Here is a 13,320-nt window from a genome sequence, read left to right as displayed (position 1 = left end):
AAGTAACTTTTACTTATATTTAAGCACGGTTGAACGTGCTCTAATTTTTGTTGATTGCTGTATGATCTCAACTTTAAACAAATATCTCAAGCTTTATTTTCTTGTACAGTGATAAAATTCTCACTATACCAGTGGATATTTAGGTTTGTACATAAAGTAATATTTAATTAAACTCTCGAAAGTTTGAATTATGGAGTGTAAAGTAGAATTATTTCTGAAGAAACACAAAACAATAAGTCTTGGCAATATAAAAGCCAAGTCTATGGAATAAGCTCTTCAGAAGAGAAGAATAATTTATTCTTCAGGAGGACATTGGAGCTGAAATATTCACGCTTACTTTCGAATAGTAGTCAACTTTTGGTGTTGAATTCTTATTGGTATGATAAACATGTCTGATGTCTCACCTTGCTTATAAGTTTATTTATCGGGCAAGCAAGCTAGAGTTTGTTTGGGAGAGATTTTGTTCTTAAAAATTATTTTTTCCCAACATAACTTATGGGATCCATAATTTTTTTCCCGAACAAATGATTAATTTTAAAATAGATTGTTGGTCAAAACTGAAATAAGAAATTTATTATGATATAATATACCGAAAGTTGTTTTAATAATGAGAGAAAAAATGGTCATTTTACAATAACATGTTCTAATCATTTTCTCAAGAACGTAACTTTCTATTTTCACTTAACCGACATATATACATGCTTCCACACAATTAATAGGTACAAATTTCAGTAAAACACAATTATGTAAAGAGGAAAAAATTAAATCGAAGTGTGTATCAACAAAATTTACACCAACAAATACGACGCACTCTGTTGGTGACATTGAATAATAAGCTACCAAACAGAAAATGGATTAAAAAACCATCACGTTAACCATATTTAAACATTTTATTATTTTTTATCAATCCACGACGATGAATATATGAAAAAATATTATATCCATATACAGAGTAGCTTGTAGGATAGTTAACTAAATTACGAATATGCGTACAGGAAAAGCCGATAAAAGAGAAAGAATAAATCAAATACAGTTTCAAAAAATTAAACATAATACAAAAAGAAAAAATATGAGAAGAACTTACTTGAAGGCAACACTCTAATGTCCTTGATTTGTTGTAGATTTTTACCAAAGGTTGAAGAAGATGAACTCAAAAGTTACTAATTTTGTGATCAATATAAATTTATTTATCGAATCAAACATTTTTTTTTTGAATGTATACTGAATTGATTTCGTACTACAGTTACTTTATCTATGTGTAGTAAGAAAGTATCTTTGAAAACTAGATCAATTTTATGTGGTAAGAAAGCCAACAGTACACGCATTTTGCTTTTTTTTTTTTTTGTCCACACGTGAGTCTCATTTATTGATATATGGGCAAGTGTCGTATTGATTTAAAATTTTCCACTTCTAAAATTAGTGCCATGGGAACACGCGTGAGGGAAAAACAAAATAAAAAGAAAAACATCTTGATTATTTTAACAGTAATTGGGAATTTGAAAGGGAAAACAGCGGATTTGACATCAAAAATGATGTCCACCCAGCAAAGCTTGGTGGGCATGACGTGCGTGTCGAAAAGTGCTTTCCAAATTAGGGTCATGGGCACGATCCTGATAACCGTAGTCAAAATCTGCAATTTTCCCTTCCAAATTTCCAATTATAGTTATTCTCTTCCTTTAATTGCATCTTTTATGAAAACATACTTTCTATCATTCTAATTATATTAAAAAAATTATTGCGCAAAACTAACAAGCACTAAGAAAATAATTGATTTTTTAATAAAAAAAGACGAGTTATATGCATTTTTAAATACACATGTTTGATATGCGTTTAACCATTTTCGATATTCATTTAAATCGTTCGATATGTCTATGATATAATTCTCAAAATGAGTTTTGAGAGAATATAAAACATTTATAGATTCGACTACCGTACAATCATTGATGAATTTTTAAAGTTAGCTTGTTATCAAAATTTTTTATTTTCAAATCATGTCTCTTTTTACAATAAAAATAATTTAGAAGTTTATTAGAAAATTTTCTAAATCGCGTCAAAAAAGATTTATCCCCTTTATATATACATTATTGACCAATCTTTTCAAATTTGACCACAAAGAAAATATTTTCTATATAATAATAATAATAGTAATAATAAAATTTAGTTGAAATGGCTTCAGTGTTGAATTGACTACCAATGGCATTAATAACACACAAATTTCGTTGAAATTACTACCAACGCGTCAATATTTTTTTGTTTTCTTTGAGGACAAAAGCGAAAAATAAAATATGTCGTAAATGAATAGTAACCAACGGATTCCCTCTTTTATAGTAAGAGGGATAATTCATCTTCAACATTTCAATTATATAGAAAAACTAATCATTCCATAAGTTTTGACGGTTAAATAATAGAAATGCCACTCTTTAAATAGAACAAAATAGAAACATATATAAAAAACAATAAAGAAAATTATAAATAGTGACTTATAACTTTTTAAGAAGTAAAAAATAAAATTTCACTTAAAACAATTATATACATGTTAACACATAAAAAAGAAAGAATTTAGCATTCTTGAATGTTTCATTTCATCCTGCTCAAACAGGTACACCAAATAAAGAAATGAGTTATTGCTTACAAATTCTAGACAATCTTAAAACAAAAAAATCTACTCCTTACTTGTAATTCCACCTTCAAGCTGAACTAATCCTTTTAATATGAAAATATACCCTCGTTTGTTTCCCATTATTTGCCCATTAAAATAAAAAATATTACCGTTATCCATTACATCAAACCACCATATTTGACTTTCTATTTCTTGCGTAGAGTCCGTAGCAACTATATTTTTCATTCTCATTTTTACATTACTGTGTACCAAACCGGATCTATAGTCACTTAAATGCGATATTCGTCATAACTTTACAATTAGAAATACACGATTATATGATTAGGTAATTAATGAGTCTCGTTAACGTCTATGCTATCCGTGTAAGAGATTATGCCCCTGATTGTTTTGGTTAAAAAACTAGATTTTTAGTAGCTTTTGATAAAAATTAATAAAATATATGATTGAAAAATTTATAAAAATTGTGAATTTCATAAAATATGTTGTTAAAATAAATTTTGAAAAAAATGAATTTTTGAAAAATGGGGCAAAACAACGACTAAAATGAAATTCAATCTTGCGTAATTTGGAATAGAAAAAGTTGAATAACTAAATTGAAACTTTAACCGAAGTTGCGTGACCTCTAATGTCATTTACCCTCCATCTTTGACGAATTTACACAAACTACCACTACCTCTTCTTCCTCTCGAAAAGCAGGAAAACAATCTTCCATAGACTCTCTCTCTAAAAATTGTCTCTCATTAATGGATGAAGATACTCAGTCACTCGCTCCCTCTCCCTCCAATAATGCTAGCACTCGCGTGCCGGATACTGGCGCCGCAGCTCGGGTGGAAGCCGTTTTCTCAGGCGGATCGAGCAACGGAGCGAAGTACAAGCTTATGTCTCCGGCGAAACTCCCGATCTCCAGGTCAACTTGTATTACTGTACCTCCTGGACTCAGTCCGACGTCGTTTCTCGAATCGCCAGTTCTTCTCTCGAACATCAAGGTCACTGTTGTCTTTTGACTAATCGAGATTAATTTTTCACTTTCTACTTTTTTTGTGCTGATTTATTGCGAAATTGTGCGAGTAGTAGCTTGGAAGATTCAGATTCGGATCCGATACCCAGTTTGTCTATCAAGCACTGCTGAGTTAACTGTTGTGAATAAAGCTCCTTAAGTATCAAAAAGATTAGGAAATTCCGACTTTCTTTGCTACAGCCGTGCTTGGTAGAACCCAACCTTGTATGTAACCAGCTTGTAACGCATATCTAAGGGGAGAGTAGCCATGTAGTTATGAAGTGACAAGCTAAAGTCTTAACTTAACTACTCTAAAATGCAACTAGAGTTGTAGTATTAACCCCTTGCTTTAGGATTGATGTCCACAACAGCTAGGTGACTTTCCAAAAAAACTAAGCTTTTAGAGGAGGTGGCCTTCTTCAGGTAGCTCCATCCGCTGTGAGTTATAGGAGTGTCTGCTTGATGACAATTGTTATGACTAATTGACTACATTGGTACAACTCACTCTTAATACTGGCTTGTCATGAGGGTGTTCCAGCTAGTTATAACCTCACTAGCTATGTTTTAACCTGACCATTTGGGATGCAATTAGAGTTGTTACATTTTTTTTGATTGAATCCTTAATTACTGATAATGATCTGTTCTGGAACAAAACATTTAAGTGTATTGTTCATTTATTCTTAATTCAGTAAAATGCAGATTTTTAATATTTTTAATTAAAGGTGCCAATGCGGAGCCAGTACTTGAAACTAGTGGGGGATGAATAACTGCAGAAAGAATTTTCAAACACAAAATACAACAATATCAAATATATATATATACACACACACACACACATATACATATAAAAATTTTGTTTCAGATTTCAGTCATCTGCCACTGATTTAACAGGTCATTTTAATGACTTTAAAGTACTTGTAGTGGGGAATTTCAATGATTTATTGACTTAATATGTGGGTTCGTAATGATTTGATGTTTGGTTCTTTTAGAGCATAATGCTGTTAGTTGGCTGTTTCTTTTTCGTCCAAGTGCTCATTTGGAGAATATTAGTATTTGGGACCATTTGATTCTGATGCTTGCATTAGGATGTATTATATTGTTTTCTTTATGGAATTAACTTTGGCACCTTTAAACCTTTTTCTGTAATTTAGACTTTAGAAAAGATTAATAAGTTCCACTCGTTTTTCTTCACAAAATGAATCTTCCTTTCTTTTTTGGTGCTTGTCATTTTTCCTTTGTGGTGTTCCCTGTTGAAAAAGACATTGCTTTCAAATAATTGAGCTCTATGAATGCCGCACCAGAAGAATTTATGCTGTCCCGATTGTCCGGATCATGCCTGACATCTGTCGCTATAGAGCATGTCATCCAAAGTTTTACATTGTCATTGGAACTTGAAAATTGATGACCTTTGAGGTTTTATGGTATAAAATTTGATTGCCTTGTTTATAAATGCATCTTCTTTATATGCAGAGAGAATAAAAATTCTCTTCAGACATTAAAGGAAAAAAAGACAACTTGAGAAAGACATCTCGTTTGAAGTGTAGTAGAAAGTTAATTCCAATTTTTTATTTTTCTCTTTTCTACTCATGGCTGGGAGAAATATTTCCCTAAGCATTAATTTTCTTCTCAATCCTTGTCATTTTGCAGGCAGAACCTTCTCCCACCACAGGTTCCTTTTTGAAGCCTCATTTGATGCAAGGATATGGTGAAACTTCGGCACTGCCATTGCGAAAAAAATGTCCTGGTGGCAATAGTAGTGATGAAAGAATGCCCAGCATTTTCGAGTTTAATTTTCATGCTGGATCTAGTCGTGCATCAAGATTATCATCCAAAGGACTAATGGTAATACCCTAGAACTTGCTATTTGGTTGATAGGGGTTTATAGTACTGAATGTTTGGGTAATAAAGGACAAAATATTTATAAGATATATGTAGCGCAAATGAAGATGTTAAGATGGCTGTATTGTCATGCTAGAATGGATAAGAAGTGATAATACACCCCGAACTGGAAGTAGCACCGACTGAAAATTAATTGAGGGATGGTTGAGTTATGTTATTGTGGGCCTAAAGAAGATTCCATGCACAAGACAAGAACGACATGATCTCACTAGAACAAGTCAGTAGATGGCTGGATAAAACTTCATGTTTTCTATTCTTGGCATTTCAAGATGAATTCAAATTCAACTTTTACTTTTTTGGATAGGTTTTCAGGAAATTCAACTCAGAGCCTTTTAATCACGCACTATTTGCTTCATTTAATTCTCGATGATCATAGAAAAAATGCAAATTTTGAACCATGTTTTTTATGAATATTTGGACTGACTTTGGGCATCATTCTATTGCGTCAAAGATCCCATCAAGTTTGAACCGGCCGCAGAATGGACCCTTCAGTCAAGTTGAAGATCACTGCTTTTCGCAGCCTCCAGCACCTTCATCTCTGGCTACATGTGAGCTGCCAAGTTCAAAAGTATTTGGACCATCTATACTTACTGGCACACATGGTGCATCGTCTGGTGGTACTGTTGAGGAATTAAACCAGGGAGATTGCTCTAATACAGACATCCAAGTTTCGCCTTCTGATCATAAAGATGGTGTCCCAGTAACAGCTGAGAGAACATCAGATGACGGGTACAACTGGAGAAAATATGGGCAGAAACTTGTTAAAGGAAGTGAATTTCCTCGAAGCTATTACAAATGTACATATCCAGGCTGTGAGGTGAAAAAGATTTTTGAACGTTCTCCAAGTGGACAGATAACAGAAATTGTCTACAAGGGTTCACATGATCATCAAAAACCTGTACCTGCCCGTAGACAAAATCCTGGCGCCTTTATGTCCGTTCATGAGGATAAAATGGACAAGGATGTAACAGGGACTGGTCAAGAAGGTAACCAAACTGGCACTCATGAAATTTTTTTTCCCTCTGTTGTTATGGTGCAAATTTTTGGTAGTCTTGTCTTGCTTGCTTGCTTTGTTCACGTTCAAGTGCAATATATTTTCTCATTATTTTTATTTTATTTTATTTTTATGTTTTTTAACTTTGTCGAAGACAAGTTGAGCTCCTATAATCTGACTGGTAACTTGGACCCGAATATCTCGCCAGTTCCGTCTCCTCATCAAGTAAATGAGGATGGTCTAAAAGGTGCAGATTCACAATTTCACAGCACTAATGATTACATTGATGAAGATGATCCCTTTTCAAAGCGAAGGTAATACTGTTTTACAAATGCTTAAGATCTACTATTCTTATCTTAACAATAGTTTCGATTGCTTAAAAATCTGAGCAGGAAGATGGAGGATGGTCTTGATATTACAACAGTTGTTAAGCCCATCCGTGAACCACGAGTTGTTGTTCAAACTATGAGTGAGGTTGATATACTGGATGATGGGTATAGATGGCGGAAATATGGGCAGAAAGTAGTCCGAGGCAATCCAAATCCCAGGTGTGTGATAATTTATGTTTAATGACATGGTAGAAGATTGGATATTGAGTTAAAACACCATTTGTGCACTACGTATTATTTCTAATATTACCCCTTTTAGTTGTTGCGATAAAATGGCGATGCTTGATTAGGCAAATATCTAGTTAATCGCTTGTGTTTTGGTCTGTTAAGAGTTTTAATTGCTGTCCTAGTTAACTACGACAAGTTTCAAGACAATTCACTTATTTACCATCGGTATCAAACATACCATGTATTTGAGAGAATTTTCGCACAGACCCTCATCTTTCCTAAAATTAACAAATCAATATCCTGGGAATAGTTGTAGAAAAGGGAAAGGACAGAAATAAGGTTTAAAATAAAATTAGCCCTCATTTGTAACAGTTCTTTCTCCATTAGAGAATGAAATGGTACTTCTTAAAATATATTAAACTTAAACAAGTACTTCAAAATAAAAAGAAAATAAGAACCATTTCTTATTCATTTTTCTTTCCTTCGATTGTTTATTTTCCTTGTGTTTGTATCAATAGTCAGTGTATTACATTAAACTTGTACTCCCTTCGTACACAAATAAATGCTCCTGACTTGGTACAGAATTTTAGGTAAATTTTGAAAATATGTGTAATTTATGTAGCTTTCACAATTCTGTCGTAAAAATAATAGTTAATAATCCTTGTCAGTCACATCATTTACCTCACCCAAGGGTATTTTTGGAAAAAAAGAGGCCATTTTAGGAAAATGAACTTTATTTGTGGACCTTTGATACAGATAATAGGATGGTTTGATCTTAGTTAAAGTAAAATTAATATAAAGACTCCAACTGTTACCAGAAGAGAAAGAAATCATCAACGAAGAACAAGTTCTTTGCTTAAAAATACACCAAAGGTTTGAGAGAGAGAGAGAAATCCAAGCCACCAGGTTTTGAAATCACTCAGACTAGGTGATCCGAGTTAATAGTCATTACCATGCGGAAATAACTGAAATCAGCTCTAGCAATCCATTAATTATGTGAGTTAAACTTTCAGACTTTCTGAGCTGAAAATCTAGAAGTCTGGAATCTTCTGGTGCTGAGCAGGAATTGCTACCACCCTGGGTTTGCCTATCATCTTGAGAAAACAACCAGCTAATAGGCTTTTAGTTAGTTAATTCATCTGCAGTTTGATTATAAGTTGGTACATCTGTTTATTGAGATACATATGTGAAATGCATCTCAAAGTTTCTCCTAAGTTGTCCCAACTGATCATAGGTCGGTAAGGCGACCTAATTCCAAGTTCTGTTAGTAAAGACTTCGGGCTACTATTTCTGAAGTGACGTGAGCTAGGACCCTGTACTTGGATTCTGTGCTTGAGGGTGGCACAACATTTTGTTGAGCATCATGACACCAAACAATTGCCCAGAAATGTATAGGAAACTCTTGTTGATCTCGGATCATCTGAACAGTTTACCCATTCTCCAAATGCTAATCCATTTAGGCTTAAATTCTTCTTTCCTAGAATTGACTCAACTTGCTCACTGCATATGAAATATTTGGTCTAGACATTAATAAGTACTTCGGGGATCCTTATTGTAGTACTTCGATAGAGCTTTGGATCTTCCATTGCCTCTACTTTGAAGCATGAGAGAGTTTTCCACGTTGAACAGATCTAGTGCCCTTCCATCTTAGTCCATTTTTAGCAAATCTGCAATGTACTTGGATTGAGACAAGCATAATCAGGAGCATCCTGATGAGCTTTTCAATCAAGGGAAGTAGTAGAATGATCCGAGCTTTTTTCGTTCTTGCTCCAAACTGTTTCAGATCCTCGAGCCTTTGCTTTACACATATCAACTCCATTCACTGCTGCAAGTTTCACAACAGTTGCTTTTTTTCCCCAAATGAAATTTTATGAATAAAGATGAGCTTATAGGAATTAATACTACCATTTGGATGCCTTTTTCATTGTATCAACCTGTTGCTGATAACCATGCAAAGCCTGCTTAGTTAATTCGCACGTTGACCTTAAGTCTCGATAGGAACAGCTTTGCTCAAATTTTTATTCTCTTCAACAGTGCATATACATGCAATCAAAGCTGCAATATATTTTATAGCACTGAAATGCAGTATTTCTTATACATTGATTTACCGTGCAGGAGTTATTACAAGTGCACAACTGCCAGTTGCCCAGTCAGGAAACATGTTGAAAGGGCATCCCATGACCCAAAAGCTGTTATAACTACATACGAGGGTAAACACAATCATGACGTTCCGACTGCCAAGACCAGCAGCTACGAATTTTCGGGACACTCACAGGTGAGTGGAACCTCTAGACCCAGGCCAGTAGATAATAGTTCGATTGGCCTCAATCTCGGGGTTGGAATTAACTGCGAGAATAGAACTAATGTACAAATCCCAGCATGCTATGGTATTGTAAATGGTGGCGGCTTGAATCTGTTTGGAAATCGAGAAAATGGTGTTGAAGCTCATAACTTTCAGACTCAGCCTATACACCCTTCTAACCAATGTCCTCAAAATATTGGAAGAGTAGTTATGGGCCCGTAAAATTGTAAACTGAGTTCTTAGAATATATATATCATATAGAATTAAACTCTCTCTCTCTTTCTTTCTTCTTTTAGTTCTTCTGTCATTGAATAACTAAAGCTTCAATATCTTGCATACGACTTTATGTGCGTGTTTCAGATGCAGAATAACCATATTGGTCTATACAATGAACAAGACGATAGCCAATGATGACAATTATTACACGATCAAAATTGAAATAACGGACTTTACGATTCAGATTTGGAGATGCAGAACAGTAGAATCTGTGTCTAGATACAACAGTTGACAGTAAATATAATGTTTGGTTTCTTCAAATCTATCATTGAATTATAGGAATAAGCTTATTTTATGGTAACATTGCATTAAAGAATAGCATATTACATTCACTTTTCCATGTTCCTTATGCGTAAAAAGTACTTTTACTTTTTAACCAGTAAAGAATCTCCTCCATGATTGCCATGGTAGAAAACCTCCTGAAAAACATTACAAAAAATGAAATGAAAGTTGGGCTTATTGAACTAAACTCAAGTTTTATAGGCATATAGGAAATGAGCGTCACTTTGTTGGCGTCTTCGGTATGTTGGAATTGACAATATGAAAGACAAGACAGCAAAATTTTGTTTATGGTTGCGTATTGAAGTGATAACCAAACAAAAAATATTTGATATTGAATAATGCTATCAGCCCTTTTAGTATCAGTTTCGCTCTCCATTGGGTATCTCTTAAAAATTAGACATAAAATGAAGAGATATTAGTCATGTTTAAATGATAGTTAGATTGATGTGAAGCACCCTGCACCCATAGCATTGAGGAGTTTTGCTAAGCGTACAACGAGGTTGACACTATGATGTATAGCAGTCTCCTCGCAGAAGGGGAGGCCTATGCCTAATGAAAAAAAATCATTGGCCCTCCTCTCGTAAGGGGGTTGTACACCATGGTTCTAAGTTTATCGAAATCCCTCGCCAAGGTTTTTATTTCTTGTGAAAGAGGTTCTAGAAGAAGCTACCTAAACTAGTGTTTGAAAACTATTTTTTGAAATGGATTTATGTGTAAGGAGATCTTTTAGCGAAAACTATCTCCTTTTTAACTAGAAGAATTATTTTTATAAAATTAACAAAATAGATTCCAAAGCAGCTTTAGATCTCAAAAATTCTCTTCGATTTCTCAAAAACCATATCAAACGAGCTTGAATGGCATTACTCTTCCATATTTCCACTTAATATAAAACATACCACAACCTGGGCATCGGAAGTAGTACTTCTTATCCCTCAAAACAAGTCCCGAACCTCCACATACCTTACATTTCCTCTGTGCCACCTGCCATGGTTTTCATATTACAAACAACACCTTCGATTCAAAATATTCACTTCTAAATATATTTAAAAATAAAAGTAAAGATAAATAAATGATAGTATGTAACAGTATAACTTCAAATAATTTTAATAGATATCACAAAATAATGCAAGGTTTACTTACAATTCTCTTACTGAATTCAACTCCAGCCACCACAAAAGGCGTAACACCAGCTGCACAAATTTAAACCTATTTTTTATTTCTTAAATTACTAATAAAAAAGTAGAATTCGTAATGTTTATATCTATTTATTTATTTAAAATTACCTAAAGCGCCAACCACAATTTGCCAAGTAAGTTCCGCCTGAACCGGGTCTGTGGTGACTGAGGAGATGTCACTGACGGCGTGGCGGCTTCTTGGAGTAGATCGGAGATTTGCGGCGGCAGTGTCGGGACTGAAATTCATCCCATAATTCTGTGGATGCTTTGTGGTGAAGCCTCTTCTTGACCTGTGCTTTGAACTGGGGAAAGCTTGTATGGGTGAATTGACAGAAACAGTCTCCATCAAGAAATTCAGACTACCGGAATTTATCGCCAGGAAATCTGAAATTGGTAACGTTAAGAATCGGAATCGGCCGGTTCATAAGTTTAATTTAAAGCCATAGAGTTGGGACGTTTGTATTTGTCCACGTCGATTTGAATCGAGCCAAATGACCAAGCCCACGTTAACGAATAGTGGGCTGTCTTTACCTCTGCTTTTTAATGGACTTAAGCAAAACCGGGCCCATTATTCACTATATGCTTGTTGGTAGTAATATTATGGGGAAAATACATCACTAGACACATACAAAAAAAATAAGAAACTTATAAAATAAAATTTGATAATAATTTTGTGATTTATTAATTAATTAAACAGTCAATGTCACTAACACACAATTTATGATCTCAGTAACTTATCAATCACAAATCTCACAAGATTACATCACAAAAATATATTGTGAATCACAATTAAAAATTCAATTTCAAATCATACATTTTTTATATCACATATTATTTATTGATTATGAATTACCTAAATAATTGATCACAAATGCTCTTTTCGACCCAACCCCACTATTTTACAACCAACGGCATCACTCAAATGGCCAAAGCCACCGTCACCTCCTCAAATCCACCATTACCTTCACCTCCAGCTCCATTCAAATGCCACGTCACCTCACGACCATCGTATCACCACTACCTATACCAACCCAACACAGATGCACCGGAAATTGCAAATCGTCCAAACATATCTCACCACATAGACACATAGATCGTACCACTTCGATTGCTAGAGATTGCTTCTTATCTTCTCGATGGTGTTCAACGACGTTGGAGATCTTTCACCATCACCACTTAGCGGGACGACGACCATAGACAGTGTAAGTGAGTACAAAATTTGTGTGCCAATCCACCACGAGGTGTGAGGGGAATGTGGTCGCTGGTTTTTGGTGACGGTAACCAGAGTAGGTTGGTAGAGGGCACCAAGGGCAAAGTTTGTGGGGGTGCAGTAGGGGGATGGGGTGTAGCGCAAAATATTATTTAGCGTGGGGTGCGTGGTTGTACAGGTTGGATGTGAGGTGCACCTCATTTCCTAAAGAAAAATCTTTGTATCAAATTGTTGAAATCAAGTTTCTGTGTAATTTTCCCTAATATTATTCACAATATGAAATGTGAGAATAATAAATGAATATTAAACCGTCGATGTACGAAATTGAAATAAAAAGTATATCTAACCAATTTAAAATTTTCAACTCATTTTTCAAACAATTAGGGTCTATTTGATTGCAAATGTGAAAAAAGCAAACCAATTTTATGTAAATTGAAAAAAAAAAAAATCACAAGAATGCATTTTCTATGAAATTGACCAAAAACATGTTTGTACCTTGAAATTCAAACTCTATTTTTACATTCGTATTAGACCGCCAAAGTAGAAAACAAATTCCTCAGACGTGATATTTTCTATGGAATTCACTCCAATCAAGTAGACCCTTAAAGTTGTTTAGAGCAAGTCAAACGATTGCCAAGTTATTTTCGATAACATCATCCTTATATACTTAAAACTGTTAGTTCTATAGAAAAATTTGAAAACTTATTATACCTATAAAAATTAGCATACAATTGAAAAGGGACAAGTGCCCATAAAATAATGAGTTGGGTGGATGAAACATAGTTTGCACAACCTTAAAGAAACTCGTGTGCAAAAAAGTGATGCAAAAAACAAAAAACAAAAAACAAAAAACAAAAAAAAAAAAAGGTCGACAAAGGAGTGTAATACTTGTGGCAGTTACCAGCCCAAATTTTGTAGTCAAGAACACCAACAATTCCACTCACCTAGCCGTCCTCATTGAACATAGTAAAAGACAAGCATGCAAAGAGTGTGTTTCATTGACTTTAT

General features: G+C 34.3%; 2 protein-coding genes across 5 annotated transcripts; one reads left to right on the top strand and one right to left on the bottom strand.

The window, feature by feature from the left end:
- Nucleotides 1-3,252: 3,252 nt before the first annotated feature.
- LOC111374190 (probable WRKY transcription factor 20) lies at nucleotides 3,253-9,658 on the top strand. 2 transcript variants are annotated; one of them, XM_022996826.1, is made up of 6 exons: nucleotides 3,253-3,606; nucleotides 5,265-5,459; nucleotides 5,968-6,502; nucleotides 6,719-6,824; nucleotides 6,903-7,058; nucleotides 9,183-9,658. In XM_022996826.1, exons 1-6 carry the CDS (start codon nucleotides 3,364-3,366, stop codon nucleotides 9,589-9,591), a joined length of 1,644 nt encoding a protein of 547 aa, XP_022852594.1. In that variant the 5' UTR covers nucleotides 3,253-3,363; the 3' UTR covers nucleotides 9,592-9,658. The 2 variants fall into 2 exon arrangements, with proteins under 2 accessions (XP_022852594.1, XP_022852593.1); XM_022996825.1 differs by having other exon boundaries at nucleotides 3,259-3,606; nucleotides 6,665-6,824.
- A 143-nt stretch (nucleotides 9,659-9,801) lies between these two features.
- On the bottom strand, nucleotides 9,802-11,545 carry LOC111374192. Of its 3 annotated transcripts, none has more exons than XM_022996828.1 (4): nucleotides 11,211-11,545; nucleotides 11,068-11,117; nucleotides 10,824-10,908; nucleotides 9,802-10,064 (listed from the first exon to the last, which is right to left on the bottom strand). In XM_022996828.1, the coding sequence occupies exons 1-4, from the start codon at nucleotides 11,446-11,448 to the stop codon at nucleotides 10,018-10,020; spliced, it is 420 nt and encodes a 139-aa protein (XP_022852596.1). In that variant the 5' UTR covers nucleotides 11,449-11,545; the 3' UTR covers nucleotides 9,802-10,017. The 3 variants fall into 3 exon arrangements, with proteins under 3 accessions (XP_022852596.1, XP_022852597.1, XP_022852595.1); XM_022996829.1 differs by having other exon boundaries at nucleotides 9,804-10,064; nucleotides 10,888-10,908; XM_022996827.1 differs by lacking the exon at nucleotides 9,802-10,064 and having other exon boundaries at nucleotides 10,734-10,908.
- Between the last annotated feature and the right edge of the window lie 1,775 nt (nucleotides 11,546-13,320).

Source organism: Olea europaea, unplaced genomic scaffold, assembly GCF_002742605.1.
Source record: "Olea europaea var. sylvestris unplaced genomic scaffold, O_europaea_v1 scaffold1216, whole genome shotgun sequence".
Lineage (NCBI taxonomy): Eukaryota > Viridiplantae > Streptophyta > Magnoliopsida > Lamiales > Oleaceae > Olea > Olea europaea.
The sequence above is the reverse complement of the archived record's forward strand: the minus strand, read 5'-3'. Positions and strand labels throughout refer to the sequence as shown.